This window comes from Sinocyclocheilus rhinocerous, unplaced genomic scaffold (genome assembly GCF_001515625.1).
Source record: "Sinocyclocheilus rhinocerous isolate Xijiao unplaced genomic scaffold, SAMN03320098_v1.1 scaffold835, whole genome shotgun sequence".
Lineage (NCBI taxonomy): Eukaryota > Metazoa > Chordata > Actinopteri > Cypriniformes > Cyprinidae > Sinocyclocheilus > Sinocyclocheilus rhinocerous.
The window spans coordinates 1,680,569-1,702,045 of record NW_015647431.1 but is presented as its reverse complement, the minus strand read 5'-3'; the positions used below and the strand labels follow the sequence as shown (position 1 = coordinate 1,702,045).

At 36.1% G+C, this 21,477-nt stretch overlaps 1 protein-coding gene across 3 annotated transcripts in view; it reads left to right on the top strand.

Annotated features, from left to right (window-relative positions):
* LOC107709086 (receptor-type tyrosine-protein phosphatase F-like) overlaps positions 1–21,477 on the top strand; it is a 120,868-nt gene that overhangs the window by 34,324 nt on the left and 65,067 nt on the right. For 2 of the 3 annotated variants that reach the window (XM_016513489.1, XM_016513488.1), the window contains exons 4-8: positions 2,919–3,029; positions 12,865–13,134; positions 17,370–17,951; positions 18,872–19,005; positions 19,813–19,957. In XM_016513489.1, coding sequence (XP_016368975.1) covers positions 2,919–3,029; positions 12,865–13,134; positions 17,370–17,951; positions 18,872–19,005; positions 19,813–19,957 — 1,242 coding nt within the window. Of the gene's footprint in view, positions 1–2,918; positions 3,030–6,335; positions 6,348–12,864; positions 13,135–17,369; positions 17,952–18,871; positions 19,006–19,812; positions 19,958–21,477 lie in introns of all 3 variants that reach the window. The other variant, XM_016513487.1, reaches the window with a different exon arrangement.

Sequence of the window (21,477 nt, the reverse complement as noted above, 5' to 3'; positions counted from 1 at the left end):
CACCCCCAAGTGTCCCCCTCCATCACCCTGTCCCCACCTTCTCTCTCATTCTGGAGTCTTTCTCTTTGTCTTCCTCCTCGTCTCTGTGCATGAACCTCTGCTCGTCTGTCTCACTAATGGACGTCTGATTCAGTCTTACTGAAAATAATACATCACTATACCAAACAAAAGACAAAAACAAAATATACATCTGATTAACATTTTTATGGATTTCACAAAACCTGTCAAGAACTTATCCGTCATATCCGTCAAAATCTGAAGAAGAAATTACATTTTGCATAAATGATATTAATATCAAAACAATATTTCAACATTAATATATTTATACAACTTTTATACTTCTTTGATTTTAGTTACACTATATTATGTTATATACTACATTATATATTATTTTTTATTTATTACATTGTTTAAATGCATAATAGTAATAATAATTTATATTTTTTAAAGGTTATACATATATTTTTGCTATTCTCAATAATGATATTTTGAAAAAAAAGTATTTTTATATATCACAATAATGAGTATCATCATTGAGAATAGCAAGTATTATTTAAAAAAAACTATACATTAAAATGTCTGAATACATTACGAAAATGAGAATTTGGGGGAAATTGTTTCTACATTAATATGTTTATATAAAATTTTATACATGATACTAATTTGTTTTTATCTGTACTACATTATAGTATATATAATATTATTTTTGTCATATGTTATTTTGAGTATCGTCATTGAGAATAGCGATAATTACCAAAAAAGGCTCAAGTAAAATATCTGAATACATTAGAGTAAGAATGTGGGGGAAATTAACTTAACTGTCATTTTCTGCTGAACTGACCTTTACTTACTGTCCGGATGGCTGACCGTTTGTCTGATCAATAACTGAGGAGATGCAGTGCGGCTTGAGAAACTGTGAGATACCTGGACAACATCTCATTCCCCACAGCAGAAAAACGTAATGTCATTATGACAGTTTGTATTAACCGAGCACCTCTCGTCTCCAGCAGAAGAGTCCAGAACCGCTCAACTGAGGGATAGAAAACTCACCGCTGATATGACAGGACTGATGTAGAAGGAAAGAAATGCAAGATTTGACTCTAACTCTGAGTCGATCTCTTCAGAAGGAATGTCAGGGCGAGAAAGTGAGATGAGACTGAGAGAGGGCAGAACAGCATCCTTCAACGTCAGGCTGACACTAGCGCTTCAGATGTAATAAGTGATAGAAAAAAGCCTGCTTTCCTGATGAGTAGAGAAAAAGAGACAGTAGCTCTGTTCCAAACACTGCTGAGCTGCATTTCTATGTACTGTATCAAAAAGCCACTGCAAACAGCAAAATTAAAAAGATACCTCATTTTGACCAAAATCTAACATCACATCAAAGAATCAATAAAAACTTCACCTTCCTAGGAAGATACTGCACGTTTGAAAATTGTAATTCTAAACATAAAACGTGCATAGGAATAATTTTTACCACTAGTTCAACACAATAAAGAGCAAAACACATGCATTAGGTGTGTGATTTATGCTTTATCTGTGTATTTTATTATTTCATTATGCTGACGCAGAGAATGATGGGAAAAGTAGTTTTACATAATTGGTGGTGTTTACTTTTAGATTTATGCATTTGGCAGATGCTTTTGTCCAAAGCAACTTACATTGTATTTAAGCTACACGTTGATCCCACTGTTATTTTAGAATGATATATTTATTTTCATAATTTAGAATTAGGTTTTATTTTTATATTTACTGTTTTCGTTTTAATTTTAGTTAAAGTTTTAGTATTTTTGTCTTTTTTTTATATATGTCTGTAGTTTTTATGGAATTATTTTTAGTGCTTTAAACAAAATGCTAAATAGGTAAAATAAACTAAGTTTATATTTTATTTTACTTCAGGAAATGTTTATTTTATTTCAAGTAATTACTTTTTTTGTATACTTTTAGTTAATAACCCTGGTTGATTTATTTTTTTTTTGTTTGTTTTTTTTTACAGCTCACTTGGGTTTGGAACAGATCTCATATGTGTGTGTATGTGTTTATGTGTGCTGTAAATGTTTTAAAGAGTCATTCTTCTGTATAATACACTCGTGGAGCGAGGTTAATGCTCAGGTCTCATGCACTCACAGTCTTTCAATTATGTTTCTATTGTTATTACACATGTTTAAACCCATCCCATAATGCATTTCAGGAATACTTCTGAAATACTCTTTGACAACATTTTTCGTTCTCTCGGTGTGCTTCCATCATCCACAGATTGCATGATGTATGTCACATCACGCAAACAAACAGCACCGCCATACTAAAACACCTGATGAGCTAATGATTTTTGTCAAAACGCAATGTCTATGAACTTTTTGTGTTATCAACAGAATGCCGAACCCAGGTAAGTGACCGTGTGAAGACGGAGATAATGAACTGCGAGAACTTTATGATATTGCTGTCAGAAAAAAACAACCTTTTAGTTTTAGTCCACCTGGATTTGCTTTTGTTTGCAGTATTGCTTGTCAGTGGATGCATTGAGGATGTATTGACAGTAATTGCAGCGCTTGTATTACATCCTGATAGATCCATTCTCTAAGAGCACGGCTTTGTCTCGGCTCGCAGAATAGCAGAGCTTATGTACAGTGACGTTTATAGCTGGCATTGCCTGCAGGTCTTTTTACTTGCCACAATGAATAAATAACTCAGTTTGCTTTAGATTTATTGAATTATGGAGTGAAAGATGTTGCTCTTTTCTTTCAGTGTTTAGAGAGACGAGAAAGGTCATATGCCAGCCGAGTGTTAGTCAGTGTGTACGTGTTGTTTAGGCAGAAAAATAGATTATTTTCCTCAGGCCGCCCTCGTTTAAAGCGACGGAGGTTGAGATTGTTTGTGAGTGTGTGAGAGAGCGTTTGTGATTGTGTGTGTTGTGTTTGCAGGGGCTCTGCAGATCGAGAACAGCGAGGAATCGGACCAGGGCAAGTATGAGTGTGTGGCGGTGAACAGCGCAGGAACACGCTACTCCGCTCCTGCCAACCTCTACGTCAGAGGTAAGATCTGCAACCAAATCCAAAATCCCATCCCGTTTCACCTCGATCTGCTCTCCATACAGGCTTTACCACGGCCAGAACAGGACCTGTCGCTCAAAAGCTCACATTTCTCTCTAATCACCCATTTGTCTTAATAGCAGAACGGTTCTGCAGTGGAGAACTGCTCCATTGTTTTCCAGTTTTGAATAATCAAGAAATGTTTTCCACACAGCTTTTCACTAAATGAATTAGACATTTGTATTTTATTTTATTTTTAATGTATTTTTTATAAATAGTAATGCATAGTAAACAGTTTTTGACTTTACTGTGAAATTACAAGCTTATCTTTACAACTAATATACTTTTTAAAAGCTTTTAGATCCAAGATGATTATAGTTGATTTACACTGATTATATTTTTAATAATTTTTCTCCCAGTGATCTTTGCTATTTCTGTTATTTTTGATATATTTCATGTGTTTTAAATTGAATATTTCTAGAATATATTCCATTACTTTACAGTTTGTGTTGCATTAGCTGTTAGTTGTTGTGAGGAGGTCGGCCTTTCACCAGAGATCATTAAAAGTCTTAAAGGTACAGTAGCAAAAGCAGCCTGTTCAATTGGTAATGCCAGAGAGAGGTTGAAAATATTAAAGTAAATTTTTTTTGTGCTAGAAACCTGATTAGCATTATAATTGGACTTCAGGAACAAGTGCAGAATATATTTAAAAATGGTAAAGAGTAGCAATGAGATAAAATGCCCTCTAATGCTGCTGGTCATGAAGGTTGGTGGAAATGGTGAAAGGGTTGTCAGGGCTTCATCAACGAAAGGACTGAGTTGAGACTTGCAGGCTGGAATGGAGAATCCCGTTGTGGAAATTCCCTCATTAATGTCGGGAGCTATTACAGCAGATATAGAGACCACTGAAGCCTTGTTTCAAAGAAACGCCTTTTATTTAACAGCCACTTTTGCCAGGCAAGTGCTTAAAGGACACTTCAAACTCAGACTTTCATGGTGATGCGTTGTACATTGTTCTTTGATAGTGTGTTTTGAATTTTGCATTTGTGTATGTGTTTGAAATGAAAACAGGGGAAATGAGAACTAGACACAAATCTTTGTCCATAAATTCTCCTGGTCTTCTTCCTCAAGCCCTCGACCAATCGGAGAGAAACTCATATAAATGATGCATCGTGCAGATCATATCATGTGAATTCTCTCTGGAGCCCTTTGATCTTTACACAGACCACACGCGCTCTCAGGACGTGCCTTTTGATGAATGACATTTAATATATATGTATGAGCATCAGATGCTTTATGGTGAGAGAGAGATGTTCTCATTTTGTTAGTCCATGAATTTTTCACTGGTAGTGTCGTACTTTTATTGCTTTTCTTTTCAAGGGTTTACTATTGATGTGAACTCTATAGGCTTATCACTGTGTGTGCATGCGTTTCTCTTGCATTGTTATTCTATAACTAATGAGTTGGGCTGGACGATAGAGCCCTTAAATAATATATGGCAATATCTCAACATTTTAGTATTTGCTTTAAAGGGTTTTTTCATTGCGAGGAATCGTCATTTTAACCACAGCTATTACATGTAAATTCAAAATGTTTAAAGTTAAATACAGTAAAAACAAATATTTAAAATAATAAAAAGAATGTTTTTTTCCACTAAATGAATGAGAAGAATATTTAATTAGTTTTACTTATTTTAGTTAAAGTATAAATTGCACAGTAAACATAACAGTATTTACTAGTACACACAACAGCATTTGCCAAGATATATATTTTACTAAATGTTAAGGCATATAAATTGCCTCACATGCACTTCCATTAATATTTTTAGCAAACAATTCACGGAATCAGTGAATCATTGATTCTTGAATTGATTCATTGAAATGAACAGTTTGAAGAACTGATTGACCTAAATGAATCAAACTAAATGAATCAATGTTTTCAATACAATCAGTGTTTATAAACTTATCGGCCAGCCCTGCTAATGAGGATATTTTCTGTATGCTGTGATGTGGTTTTGTTCTTCTTTATAGTCTGACTAACTAGAGTCTCTCTCCAGGTGTTCAAACTTCACTGACACACACGTACTCTAACAGATCTCTTCTGAACGCTGTGTGTGGGCCTGTGTGTGTTTGTTTAGTGCATTTCCTCCTCTCTCTCTCTCTCTCTCTCTCTCTTTAAAATCTGTCTTTTTTTTCTTTGGGTTCAACTGCAGTGAGTAGGTGTTTATCACTGTATATAGGAGTGATCATTCCATAATTGCTTATCCTTTCATGTGAAAGATTGTGTGTGTGTGTGTGTGTGTGTGTGGGTGTGTGTGTGTGTGTGTTCACTCTCATTCTCATGTGCCTTATCACACTGAGACCCTCAAGCACTGATGAGGGTCTTGCATCATGCTTCTTCTGTGTGTGTTTGTTTGTTTATTTGTGTGTGTGTGTGTGTGTGTGTGTGCGCGCTTTTGTAAATTTGGAAGGTGTAGGCAGAAAGAGATCGCAGAGAGACATACTATAGGTTAATTAAATCATTTATATGCACACAGGTGCACATATACAATTCAGTACTTTTTTTTAATTCTAAAAATGCAAACTTTTTTCTTGTCGGGTAGGGTTTGGGTTAGTCTATAGTAATTATATAGTCATTTGTTCCTGAGGTTAGTTACCACCACAACAAGGCAAGAAAGCATGTTAAGTACTGTGTTTTCTGGAATATGCCACGTTTTATCATCTGAAACATGCTGCAAAGTTTTATTCCGAAGCAACTTGTATGATGCGTTTAATAAATTCGCTTATAGATTTGGTGTTTATAATAGCATAAATGTTGTCTGGCACTAATGTTTATAGTGTTTATAATGTTTGTGAACCTTTCATTCACTAATATTTTATATTATTTCTGAGTGTAATTATGGCATGCAACTGTAATAAGAACACGTGACCAATGCAAATCTTTTTTTCTCTCTCAATGCAATTTTGACCCTGTGCAACTCATTTTTCAGAAAATACGGTATGCACTTGCAATGTATCGACTTCAAATCTGGCCTGAATGTAATGCATAAGCTGTCATAAAATACACCTTGATTTACAATACAAGAACAAATCTGGAAATGAATGGATGTATGAGTGTGTTTTGGTGCTGTGATTGTCTCCATGTTCTCGTCTCACGTCTCTTTTATGGATAAGCGGAATATTTGCCTGTTTTACTCTCTCTGTTTCTCCTTGTCTTCCTCCTCCTCCTCCTCCTCTCTTCTCTTTTTTTTCCCTTCCTCCATCATCATCGCACCCTGCCATCCAAAATCAATCCACTCCTCACTCACAGACCAGCGGGAAGGTGCGTTCTTTTCACTATCCCTCCTCCTACGCAGAGGGTCGGCCGGTGGACGGGAGGCGGCGTGCGTCCCCTGCTGTTGTGTGCCAGTCTCTCTGGAGCTCTGCTCTACCTGAATCTCTCTCATCCTCCCCTTCCACGTGCATGCTGCTGCCTCACATTTCGACTTGGCCTATTTCTTCATGATGCATGTGTCAGAACTGTGGATGTGTTGTTGTTTTCAGACATTTGTAGTTTTGTGTAAAGAGCCCTAAAGCAACTTCAGGGATCTTTTAGGCTGTTTTCACACTTCAACTACTTGGTCTGAACCTGAGATCGATGCATTGGGGTTTTTGGCTTCATCTATGGTGCATTTGTTTAAAAAATGGAAACCAATGTTGAGTTTTTCAGTCATGCTTTTTTGGTTTGTTTTGTGTTGTTTTACATGCATACCAATTGCAAATTGCAAAAGCCCAAAAGAAACATCCATCTGGTCCTTGTTTTTAAAACTGCACTTCTAGTTTGAGTTGTTTCACATTATTTAGCTGTATATATGTAATATAACTGCAGTCCTGAGCACAGTCACTATAGCAGTGTAAGGACTCTTCATTATACAATTGTGTGTTTGTTCCTTTGGTTTTTACCAAGGTCATTATAGTTAACTAAAACTAAAACCATGAAAACAAATGTTACATGAAATAAAATATCTAAACTTATTTTAAGCTAGTTACCATTATAAATAAATAACTACTAAAAGCAACATAAACACAACAAAATTGTACAGTTAAAATGGAAACTGAAAATATAAAAATTAAAACTAACCCAAAATAATAATAAAAACTATAATAGTATCTCAGTGATATAACACTAATAACACTTGCATTTATCTACTGGTTTCATCTCAAAAGATGGGAAGCATGTGAAGTGTGAAAACACCCTTTGTGTCACGAGGATTTCTGCCAGTTATTTTGTTTGTCTGAAGTATTTTTATGTACTTGTCTACAGAAGTTTTCTTGTGTGCATGCTCATGTTTTAAGGAGGTGTTTTGTGCAGCGTAGGTTGGTCTTGTTTGTGAAAACAGAGGACAGCAGCATCATTCTTTCTAAATGAACAGGACGATTTGCTGTTGCTCAAAGCTTGAACTCAGAGGTCAAAGAACAAACAGAGGAATCCACCCTTAGCTTAGCGGATCAGACCTGTTTATATACCAGTTCAAATTTCAAAGATGGCAGCAATCCCCTGTCTGCTCTGCTCTGCTTCTTCTTCAGAGGGCTTGTTCTGTGAACTGCCAGAAAGCCTTTTGAGCTCTCAAGTATTTAAGCTGGCTAAAGCAGCTTTCATTGTTTGTCTTGGAATCAGCCATTTGGTGAGGACTTCCAATGTGGAGAACAATACAAACAGACAGAAAATATGATGGCAGAAAGCAAAAGAGCTTTTTCGTCCCAGTGTTGTTTGTTTAAAAGAGTGTCATTATCCTTCCAGAAACCCGGCGCGATTGAACCCAGGCATCTGTTCTTCATATAGGAGGAAGACAATGTCCTCTTCATGTCACATTATCGCAGAAACAAGCTGTTTGAGTTGGACAAGAACAATGCATGACATTGACAAATCAGCTTTTTCCCTTTGAAGTGTGGAAGCTTAAGGAAAATAGAAACAACATACTGTCAAAGAATGTGGTGTTTCAGGACTCACACAGCAAATGCACTGAAAAATTAGTTTCCAGTTTGTACCAGAAAAGTTTTACAGCTTAATGCGATGACAGAACACTAAGAGGTTTTTTTTTTGTTTGTTTTTTTTGATGAATCTCACAAATAAATGTTCAGGTCATATTTCGCCTTCAAAAGCAAAAGGAAAAAAAAATTATATTTTGCATTCCATTTTGATTTTTTATTTATTATTTGTTTGTAATTATATTTTCTTGTTTTTATACAACAAAAACGATCCATGTTTTACACTTAAAGTTGTACCTTACATTTTAAATAATGCTGTTATATATTTATTAGATGCATTTCATTACACAGTAATGAAAATGAGATATTTTGGCATGGTTGTGTGCATAATTAATGCAAAAAAACAGTCAGTCAATCAATCAATTTGGTAGTATATTATTTATTTATTGTTTTTTATTTGTATTTTTTAAACTGATTTAGGAAAAAAAATTGCTTTAAAAGTCCAGAAGCCAGTAGACTTATCTGAAGAATCTATAATGTAACATCAAGAGCTATATAGCAACGATTCTTGATAAAGAGGTTCTGGTTGGGTTAACATGACCCAGGTTTCTGGCAGTAATTTCTAGGTCAGCCCGATCTCTGTGCTGATCATCTCTTCAGGTCTTCATGTCGTAATGCATAATTCACTTTATGTGGCCTCGGGTGAGATATCTTCAGCGCTGTTGTTCTGCAGTCTCTCTCACTGGCACCTGCAGAGCACAAATGAGACATTTCAACACAATAATCCCTGTAGTCTTAGACTTGACTTCTCTTGTCTATTATAGAGAACATTCCCCCACATCTGCTTAGGAAGGTTTTTTTTTTTTTTTTTTGCTTCACACGTGCCACTATGGAATGAATTGCTGGCCATAAATATTTCTTACTGGCCTAGAAACTATACTTTGAAATTACATAATTTCCTCCCTGACAATAGAAATACTTCATGGCTTATTTGTGGCAAAGAAAAGCATCATATATGAAATGATCCAATCTCCTCTTCTTTTTGAAGTTGTTTTGTTTATTTATATTTTCATTTTAGAAGTTCTTGAAGAAGAAACCTATATGCATTCTAGATCAATTTTGGATGATACATTTTCCACTTGTTAGAAGATGAGCACTGTATTTGTCACTAATATTACAATATTAATATTTTTGTTTGTTTCTTTGTTTTGTTTTTTTGTTTTTGTAGATGCAACCGTATATCAGTGAGTGTCAGACTATATATGTTGCAGTTTCTAATAAAGCCAGCCAAACTGGCAGTTAAAAAAGATTTACTCTTATTTGGCATGTTCTTCTTGGACCCTGAGTTCATGTTTCTTTTATTTGAGGTGGTTGAATCTGTAAAGCACGGCTTTGATGCTGATTAGAGACTGGTTCTCCAATAATCCACCTCAGACCAGAAGATTTACAGCGAGTTGACACTGCAGAAGACTGTTCAACTGTAGCATCCATCCCTGACAGCAGAAACATTGTCAGGATCAGGAGTTTGCTTGTTGTAGAATCCCTCTCTGATCACAGCTTGTTTCGGAGTGTTATCCAACCGTAGTTTTTTCTATTGAGCAGACGAAGCTGAAATTGGTTTCTTTGCACTATTTTGTACGTTTTTGATGAATTTGTTTGGATTCTTTTTTCATTTATTGGTGTTTTAGTCTGTAGGTCATGTATGCTCTGTTGACTATCTATATATGTGTGCTTTTTTGCTTCATGCTTGCACAGCCATTGATGTACTTGGGATTGTTTGTGTGTGTCCATGTGTGTGTATGAAATAAACCTCCCCTTCAAAACATCCTCTTTCTCTCCTTGTGCTCTCTTTCTCTCTTCAGATTGAATGTGTGCATGCATGTCTATGTGTTTGTCTGCATGTCTAACTGCAAGCTTTCATTGCTCTGTTAACACTCCCAGCAACATTCTCACGAGATCAGTGACTAAAGTCAGCTCAGCCCATTCTCTAATCTCACCACGGCCGCTGGCATCGCTCACATCGCTCACGCCGGTCTGTTTTACTAGCCAGCAGAGACTTCTCAAACTTTCTTAACAACCTCTAACTGAGTGAAACTCTTGCCATCATGTCGTGACCATCCCTCATGTCCATGGGTAACATCATCCTCTCTATGTACAGTGACTAACGTGGATTAATGTGATGTCTCTCTTGCACTCTTATACCTGCAGGCATTCCTGCCCGACTAACAAACTTAACTCAATCCCAAAAGTCGAAACTCTGAGCGTAACTCTCAGAGATGTTGATCAGTTCAGCAGCCTCTGGCCACGGCCAATACAGATCACACACCATAAGCACAATTTGCTCAGTGTTTACCTGACTTGAATCAATAAATTTTGCAATAAATATTGATTTACTGTACCTGAACCTCAGCAATATGTTCAAATTACAAAATTTGAGTCATGTCTAACTGCAAGCTTTCATTGCTCTGTTAACACTCCCAGCAACATTCTCACGAGATCAGTGACTAAAGTCAGCTCAGCCCATTCTCTAATCTCACCACGGCCGCTGGCATCGCTCACATCGCTCACGCCGGTCTGTTTTACTAGCCAGCAGAGACTTCTCAAACTTTCTTAACAACCTCTAACTGAGTGAATCTCTTACCATCATGTCGTGACCATCCCTCATGTCCATGGGTAACATCATCCTCTCTATGTACAGTGACTAACGTGGATTAATGTGATGTCTCTCTTGCACTCTTATACCTGCAGGCATTCCTGCCCGACTAACAAACTTAACTCAATCCCAAAAGTCGAAACTCTGAGCGTAACTCTCAGAGATGATGATCAGTTCAGCAGCCTCTGGCCATGGCCAATACAGATCACACACCATAAGCACAATTTGCTCAGTGTTTACCTGACTTGAATCAATAAATTTAGCAATAAATATTGATTTACTGTACCTGAACCTCAGCAATATGTTCAAATTACAAAAATTGAGTTAAAGGTTTTGTGGTTAAAAAAATAATGTGGCATAACCATGTGCCATTTTTGCCTTTACTAGCCACTATCGTTTGTCAGTTCATCATTGAGCTTTTTTTTTTTGCATTGCATTGCATTGCATTGCAAAATGTAGCTCCGCCCACTGTGGAATCTCATGGGTTGAAAGACTCATTCTACACATTTGGTTGGTTGTGATTAGTTTTTTCTTGCTGCACACATTATTTCACTTTCAGCGAGGACAGATTTGTCACATTGCATAAGTTTGCAGTATTTTCTTACGCAGTTACGGTAACGCTTTATTTTACGGTGTCCTTGTTACAACAAGGACCTTACCTACTGTAATAATGCAGAAAGCGAAAACTGTATTTATTTTGTGATAGAGCGAGATGAATGATTATTGTTGGTCTTTGGGTGATAATTAATGCTGTACTTTCCAGAAACTGCATTCAAGTCAAATAAATACTGAGCATTTGTAATCCCTCAGCCGCATACTTTCCTCATTTATCCGCAATCATTTATTGTGTGAGGAAATGAGGAGGTAATGTTCGGATTTGGAAGAGAGTTGGAGTCTCTTTCAGAAGTGAGACTTGTTTATCCGTGAAATATAGGCAGATGTCTGGCCGCAGAGCTCCTTGTTAAACTCAGCTGCCATCTGAAAACAATTCCACTTTATATAAGGAGAGACATTATAAAAGATCGGTTTATTAGCGGGCTCTCCATGACGCTCTCAGAAGGCTGTTTACCCTTGAAGTCTACAGAAAATGCTCCTCGTTATGGGTAGCTCTGGAGATACACAGTGTGTTCGCTGTGAATTCAGTGGACAGGATGGTATGGCTTTGGCTTCACACCAACTAAATGTGGTGAGGACATTCTGCTGTCAAATCATGGCATGATCTAAATTAGATGCATTTCTTTGCAAAAAAAGCTTTACAATGTTACAATGAACATTGTCATGCCAACATGTAAATAAGGCATATGCAAATAGTTTTTTTTTACAAGAAAGTATATATATAAAAAAGACTTTTGTGAAATTTGTTTAAACATACTAGAATTTTAAACGAATCTGACAGTCTCATTGATGGCTGAAAGCATAATCAAATTATCTATGATATTTAATAAACAAGAATGCAAAGGGTGGTGAATGTTTAAAACTTTATAAGTGACATGCATTTGAATTCTGTGGGAAATTCAGTGAAATCTCAGCTTTCAGAGTCTGAATGTCGCTGTTTATATCTATGAAATGATAAAGGAAATGTGCATTGCACTGCTAATCTATCAGTCACAGTGATGAGAAAGTCTAAAGTTCAAATCTGAGACGTGACATTCACCTGTCTGCCGTCTCTTTGAGGTCCTGAGCGTCTGTCAGTCCAAGATAGTGTGACAGAGAAAAAAGCACTGCACAACTCAGTGCTACTGGACTAAAGCTTAAGAAATTATTTCATGACCACCTTGATTGACGACCCTCTTCTTCTGCATTTTTAGTATGTATTTGTAATGCAAACAGAGTTCATTTAGTGATGTAATGGTGAATAGTTTTCGAGCGCTTTGGCAGAAATTGAATTTAATGAGACAATAAGGAGACTCGACTGTAGAGACAAAAAAAGGCCTTGAGATGTATTTACTGTCAAAACAGACTCTTAAATGGTGAATGTTTAGTATATTAAGGCTCTCAGCTCTGTTCCCTTGATTTAGCTTGGCATTTGTCTGTTCAGATTAATCATTAAGATATAGAGAGAGCTAATTCATATTTCATATCTCTTATATTTACAGTACAGTCACTCAAATACAGCCCTAGATGTAATTGGTGTATAGCCAGAGCCATTCCTGAAGCATGTTCTCTGCCTTCCAGTATCTGTATTCTGCATATAACATCATCTGCGCTCCTCCAACAGTCCGGCGAGTTCCGCCACGTTTCTCAATCCCACCTACCAATCACGAGGTGATGCCGGGCGGCAGCGTGAACCTCACCTGCGTGGCGGTGGGCGCTCCCATGCCCTATGTGAAGTGGATGAAGGGGGAACAGGAACTCACTAAAGAGGAGGAGATGCCCATTGGCAGAAATGTGCTGGAGCTCACCAACATCCGGCAGTCGGCTAACTACACCTGTGTGGCCATATCTTCCCTGGGCATGATCGACACCACGGCTCAGATCACCGTCAAAGGTAAGAGACACTTCACCTCAGATATAAGTCACACAGGATCTGCTTAAGGTTTGCACTTGTATGAAAAGTAGTCATGCTTAAATATAATTAAAGATACACTAACGTTCAAAGGTTTGAGATTTTTTTATGTTTTTGAAAGAGGTCTTTTATGCTCACCAAGGCTGCATTTATTTGATAAAAAATATAGGAAAAAAACTGTAATATTGTGAAATATTATTGCAATTTTAAATGAGTTTTCCATTTTAATATATTTTAAAATGTAATTTTCAGCATCATTACTCCAGTCTTCAGTGTCACATGATCCTTCAGAAATCATTATAATATGCCGATGTGCTGCTCAAGAAACATTTATGATTATTCTTATTAATATTAATGTTGTAAACAGTTAATTTAAAAAAACAATTAAATAGCATTTATTTGAAATATAATTATTTTGTAATTTTATAAATGTCTTTACTGTCACTTTTGATTGATTTAATGCATCCTTGCTGAATAAAAGTACATTTTTCTTAAAAAAAAAAAAATAATAATAATAATAACCCCAAAAATTTAAATTAGTTGTTAATTTGTTGGTTTGGTCAAAACATTAAAGAAAAAAAAAAAACTCAATTTGTTTGTGAATCAGTTATGCATACTACAATTGTACCCACACAAAGGAGAAGTGTATTTTCATTTGCTTTTCAAAATGTAGTAATACAGAAACTTTTATATTCAAGTAAAGTAGTAATATTCCTAAAAATAATGAAGTATGCTTGGTTTCATTAATTTAAATGAATAAATTGCTTTTTTTAATCTTTGTCCCCAAGTGATCCATACAGCTAGCGTTGATATCAGTTGTGTACTTAAAGTCAGTGATTATCTGTGATTATCTAGATGGTAATAAACAAAGATTGGAGGCTTGGCCCAGAAACGTTGAGAGTGAAATCTCATCAATAACACACTCATGGGGATTCCCACCGACCCAGACAAACAGCGCATGCAATCACCTCATCAATGTTTCATCAGAGCTGAAATGTGATGAGGAGATCTCTCTCCTCCTTTATTCCGCTTTGACAAAGCGAACAAAATCTCTGAGCTCTGAATCATCATTAAGGATTATTTTTAGCGCTGTTGCACGATAATGAATCCATTCGAAACATTTCATTGTCCCAAATTGATCATGTTAAACACTTGCGTGAAAGAGCACACTCTCTGAATTACTGTACTGTGAAATCTAGAAAGAGGCTGCACTCTGTCGTTGTTGTAAATACTGTTGTTCTCACACAACGGTTTAAAGATTTGAACAATAAGATAATTTTAATAATAATAATTTATGCATTTAGCAGACACTTTTATCCAAAGCGACTTACAGTGCATTCTGGCTATACATTTTTTACCAGTATGTGTGTTCCCTGGGAATCGATCCCACAACCTTTTGCACTGCTAACACAATGCTCTACCACTGAGCCACAGGAACATTGAACAAGATGATGCTAAAACACAAATAGACTCACACTGATGGTGTGCTCAGACTAGAGGTCTACATATAATAGACGGGTCCGGGTCGGTTCAGTGTAGCACATTTACGGGTCTCTTCGGGTTCGGGTTCGGGAATTTTTGGACCCGTGTAGACCTCTAGCTCAGACACCAGAATATCATACAAACCTGCATGGGCTCTTTGACTCTAGCTATAAGCACAACTCACTATTCTTTTTAACTAACTCTAAATCATTTAGAACATGATAGCAACCACTTAGTAACTCACTCTAAGACACTCAGGAAACCATAGCAACACCCTAGCAACAACAATGCAACTCGCTCTATACAGCTCTGAACACCTTAGCTTCCGCATAGCAACACCCTGGCAACCGCCAACAACAACATAGTATCCAGTGCTGGGTAGTATCTGATTGCGTGTAATCTGGATCAGATTCCAAAAATGAAGTACTTGTAATTAGATTATATTACATTTTAAAATTCTCAGACTACAGGTGCTTTTTATTGATTACATGATTACATATTATTCACAAAATAACAATGAGTTATTCATAATTTATTGATTCTCCCTAAATTTTTTATTTGCATGTAATGTGGGGATTCCCAAACATTTTTTTTGTCAGCTGATCCTCTTTCACCTATTTACTTGAAGTACCCCTTAGATTTAAAAATAAATATTTTAATAATTAAGCATCACATTTGCATGTTCACGGTTCTCTGATGTTGGTTAATGGTCACATGACATGCAGGTAAACAAATAAGATATTTAAACTTTTTTAGTAAGTGTTTTATTTTGATAGTTGTTATTTTAAAAATGATTTATTTTATTTTAAATTATTATGATTTAATTAATTATTTGCTTTTCATTAAACTCACGAACCCCCTGCAGTTCCTTCACGAACCCCAGTTTGGGAAATCTAATTTTACATTTTTATGATTTAATTAATTATTTGCTTTTCATTAAACTCACGAACCCCCTGCAGTTCCTTCACGAACCCCAGTTTGGGAAATCTTGATGTAATGATATGTTTAAATGTACTTCATGTTGTTGATAACAATGAATGGAATATATTTTCTTTCTCTTTGTATTTTTATATCAATATGGTACAAGATTATCATATTTAAATCAATGTGATAAACGAGTTAGTTCTAAAGAAATGTAAAAGTAATCAAAAGTAGCCTGATTATTTTACCTTAAATGTGTAAAATAATGGATTACGTTACTGACTACAATTTTTGTCATGTAAATTGCAATCAGTTACGGACTACAATTTGTAAATGATCTACCCAGCACTGATTACTGTAACAGTTACTGTATTAGTTTGTAAACGTAGGCTGCCCTGAGCTCTTCATTACTCAGTGAATCAGCAAGCGTTTATGGGTGTATCTAGGGAAGTGTTTAAAATAAAGAATTTAGAGCAGGAGTCAAAGAGAAGTTCAGCTCAATTCAGGCACATGGAGTCGAGTTACAGCATTAGCATTGATTAAAGTGTGCAGCGTGTTGAGTGTATCTGGCATTACAGCGGGTTTTTCTCACTGCCGTTTCTCGTCATGCATTATCATGCTAGCTGAGGTTAATATCTTGTGTTTTGGGATTTCTTTAAGCCTCCTAAAGCAGCACACAGCCACAGGTTTATACTGGATTTTTCTATCCATTTCCACACTGCTGCTGCTTATTCAAGCTGATCTGTCTGGATTCTGACAGCTGTCCAATCGCATATTGCACAAAAGTTGTTTAGAGTCGATTGCAGAAGCTATTTGATGACAATGCAGGCATTTTTCTGTCCGCCTGTGGAAATAGGGTGAGCTGACTGAACTGATACAGACACAGAATAATCGTAATAGCAGTGTTTAACACAGCACATTTTGCTGCTTTGATGTCAAATGCCAGATCATTAGCATGTATCTAATATACATTGAAATACATTTCAAACACCTTTTTCATGTTAAGGATGATAAATAAACCAGGACATGTGGCAAAAACACCCCAGATATTTCAAATGCAAGGACTAAAAATGTCTGCGTGGTTTGTTTTTTTGCCTATTATCTAACATCTGAACCAGTGCTATTTTAGTATTATTGCCAAGGCAAACATTTCTAATTTACCTTGTCTTTTTTGAAGTATGTTTAAGTAATTCATTTAATATTCCGATTTAATTTCAGTTACCGAAATAAATGTTTTTAAAAGTTTTAGTTAACACACTGACCTGAACATATATCATGATATTCTATGAGGCCTGTATGCTTATAGTTTTAATATTGGTTTAGTGTCTTTGCAGACATCACAGTAATCTGTAGCTAAAATCACTTAGCTCTGAAAACACTCTTAACTAGACTAAACAGTATAACACTGTATGATATAGCGACTGACTATTATTAAAGCGTATTCTTTATTGTGTTATGATCTTGCAGTGTTACAGCTCTGTTTGTATTAGGATGTTGATTGGATTTTGACAACTTTTATTGTTCAAACTGAGAAATATTTACAGTTTTAGGAAATTCATTTGAAGTCCTTGAAATAAATTGACAGCACAAGCGTTTCTGTTGTGTTTTAGATATAATTGAGTCTCACTGGCTGTTAAAATGAAGTGCACTGAGCTGTACTGCCGTCAATTCACAGTAATTAAAGAAATCTCACTGTTTTTTTTTGGATCACTTTAGATGTTCACGCACATGTATGGTTGCCAATATTATTATTATTATTCACAATCATAATTGTCAGGAAGCTGAGAATGCATTTGTTTCTTTTGCATTCTCAGCTCTGCCCCGCCCTCCAACCTCTCTGATCGTCACGGAAACCACCGCCACCAGTGTAACTCTAACATGGGATTCTGGCAACCCCGAACCCGTGTCCTACTATGTGATTCAGTACAGGGCCAAAGTCTCAGACAATGGCTTCCAGGAAGTAGACGGAGTGGCGTCAACGCGCTACAGCATCGGTGGCTTGAGCCCGTACTCTGAGTACGAATTCCGCGTCATGGCGGTCAATAACATCGGCCGCGGGCCGCCGAGCGGGACGGTAGAGACCCGGACCAGTGAACAGGCGCCCTCGTCTCCTCCGCTGCGCGTTCAGGCCCGGATGCTGAGCGCCACGACCATGCTGGTGCAGTGGGAACCTCCAGAGGAGCCCAACGGACAGATACGAGGATATCGAGTGTACTACACGCCCGACATGCACTTCCCGCTCAGCACATGGCAGAAACACAACACAGAGGACAGCAGCCTGACCACTATCTCCGGCCTGGTACCTGACATCACGTATGGCCTCCGCGTGCTGGCCTTCACCTCCGTGGGAGACGGGCCGCCCTCGGACATACTGCAGGTTAAAACACAGCAAGGAGGTGAGATATGTGCCATATCATTTATTGTTTAATGAAAGTGAGCATGTGATATCAATATCCGTGTTATTTTAGTTTTAGTTTTACACTATTACAGTTTTTAAATTATTAATTAGCTTTTATTTTTATATTTTTATTTTAGTATTTTATTATTATTTCATTTCATTTTTAATACTCCATTAAATTTTTAAGTCATTTTGTTATGTGCTTTTGTCATTTTTATTAGTTTTTGTTCTTTTTAAATATTTCTGTTTAGGTTTAATTTAGCAATATCAACTATGTTTTTGATATTGATTTTACCTTCTTATGTCTTTTTTTAATGGATTAATAATAATAATAATAAATAATAATATATTATGAGTATTTATTTATTTGTTTATTTGTTTGCAAAATAATGCTTAAAATCTGTAATTTTATATGCTGACTGGGCATCAATATCAGTGTTATTTTAGTATTATTTATATGCTATTATAGTTTTTATTGAAACAATTAATTCACTTTTATTTTTATATTTATATTTTATTTAAATTTAATTTTCAGTTCTTTTTGTTTCAGAAATTTTGTTATGTGCTTTTATAATTTTTTATTAGTTTTTGTTATTTTTAAATATTACTGTGTTTAGGTTTAATTTATTTATATTTCAATATTTTTTATATATTTCTATTTTTATTTATTAATAACTTCCACTTAAACTTTTTTCAGGTAGTTGCCAAGGTAATATTTCTTAATTTATTTATTTATTTATTTATTTTGTATTTATTTTAATTTATATTTTTTCTGGTCGATATGGGCTGAGAAAAGAAGAAAAGATAATTCAGCAACATACCTAAATGAAGATTATTGAAAGACATTACAAAAGTTATCTTCAAAAGTCAATATAATGGTGTGATTTAAGTGTATAGTAAGACAATCTTTGACTGCAGTGCCGGCGCAGCCCACTAATTTTGAAGCAGAGGCAGAGCTCGACACCCGGATCATGCTGTCATGGCTGTGGCCCGTCCAGGATCAGATCACCAAATATGAGCTCACATACTGGGAGGCCGGCACTGACAACAAGGTAAAGGCAGAACACAGCTAAGATCACTGAATCTATGTGAATGGCTACAGTAAGTTCACTATGATATTATTAGCACACTGCACATGCTATCTTTGCCGTTTGCAGTACGTATGCAGAATGCAAGTTTTCTATATGCATGGAATACCTGGATGACTTACAGTATACAATGTAAAATACACAACATGAGCTCACTATGCAATCATCTTAAACACATGACTCTGATATCAGCCATACAACTGTTTTTTTAATATTGATTTTACCTTCTTTTGTCTTTTTTTATGGGCTAACAATAATAATATATAAAATATAAATATTTCATTTATTTATTTTTACCAAAAAATTGCTTATTTTTATATGCTGACTGGGCATCACTCGATTTAACATGCAATGTTTGTTATGTGACAACAATATTTACATATACATTTTATTTATTTTATTTAATTAGCTTATATTTGTATATTTTCAGTTGTGTGCATTTGTCATTTTTTAAAATATATTTCTTTTTAGCTTTAATTTATATTTATTTCTACTTAAAACTTGTTTAGTTGCCAGGGCAACATTTCTAACTTCCTTTTTTTTTATTTTTAAGTATTTTTTTTGTTACCTAAAATGTTTATAAGGTTTATAAGTTTTAACAATGACAACACTGCATTTTACAGTGCAGTTTGTTGCATACTGCATACTGTTTCACATAAAAAACAGACACTATAAAGTATATACTATGCAGCATGCAGTTGTACACTAATAATGCATTCTGAACAGCCTGTGTGTGCCTCTCACTCTCTCTTTGTCTTTTATCCATCACAGCACCATGTCATCTTTAACCCAGCTGGTTCATATGCTGTTGAAAGCCTGAAGCCAGACACACTCTACAAGTTTACTCTAGCCGCACGCTCTGAGATGGGACTCGGGGTGTACACACAGCCCATAGAGGCTCGGACGGCCCAGTCCAGTAAGTGTCAACTGTTCACTAACTCAAACTATGACCATCTTAGACTTTGAGATGCAGCTAATTTTTCTTAGCAGCTCAGTACTGGCCTAGTCACTCGGCTAAAGATTGTTAATAAGGTACGTTACTTTCCATATTTTTCCATTTGTGTTGTGTTAACCATACTGCACCATATCACTCACTTATGAGACATTTAGTGCAAGTGTTTACAAATAAAATACAAAGATTTGACCATCAAACGCACAAAAATATCATCTTGAAATATTTACTACATTGGTACACAGCATGCATGATTAGTTTTAGCTCAAGAGGGGAAAACAGTGAAATGCTATAAAAGTGTAGATTAAAGTATGTCACCTTAAATGTACTAAATTGTTATTTATCTCGTCTTATCGCCATACAAAAGACCCTGTGTTTTCCAGAGCAGAGCAGCAGTGGCGTCTGTTTCATACACAGCATTTCAGCTGCATCACACCGGCTTTTGAGTGTCAAAGTCTCAGAAAGTCCTGGTTTGTGGTTCAGAGTCCGTGTAGAGCTGCAGTGACCGTGGAGTGCGACACACGCTGATTGTTTGTGTTCTCGGTGGCATCAGAATGACGCAGTCAGTACGGCTTAATCTCTGTCCCCATCTTCCTCCGGCTCCAGAGATATGGTCCAAAGCTGAGATATTTATGACAGCTCCTCCGAGAGATCTCCTGCTATTCAAAGCTATTTGTTAGACGTGTCAGCTTTGAGAGGTTTGATCTACGCCGCGGCTTGGTTCCCATAGAAACACTGGCTTTTTCTTTACGTCCCCGAGTCCGTCTTTTTTGTCCTCAAAGACCTGAGACACCAAAATCCCTCTGTCTTTCTGTCTCTGTAATTTTGTGCCAGATCCTAGTGAGCTGCCTCACTGCCTACATAAGCAGCTACCTTATTAAGGGAGCATGTTAACCCAACTTTAATGGGTGACTCATTTAATACACTTCACACAGAACACAGGAAGTTTTTGAATGTTCATAGTGAAGTTAAGTCACGTTTATTTGCATAGCACTTTACACAATACAGACTGATTCAAAGCAGCTTCACATTAATAGACAGGTTTAACAGGAAAATAACAGGTTTAATGTTGTAAAAGGCATCATTAATGAAACAAATTCAATTTCAGCTATAAAGCAGCTGTACAGAAGATAATACAGTCATTATTCATCTTAATTCAGTGAGTGCAGTTAAATCAATAATATTACTGAATATTGATTGTCTTTTAAACCCCGTTCGTCATGTTTCAAAAGGGAAAAAAATGTTCCTATGACTCCTTTTCTTGATGTTTTTGTTTAAAAAGCAGCAAAAGAGCAGCGTGAACATTTTAAAGTCAGCATGAAACAAATTGTGATCATTTCTTCCCTGTTGTGACTTAAATCAGAGTGAAATGGCTTCTCAATCTAGAAAAAAAATGTAAGGCGGGACTTGATTTTGTCCATCTGGAATTGATTGGATCATTGCCGTTTGCTAATTGCTGCGATCACACATGAATTAAAAAAAAA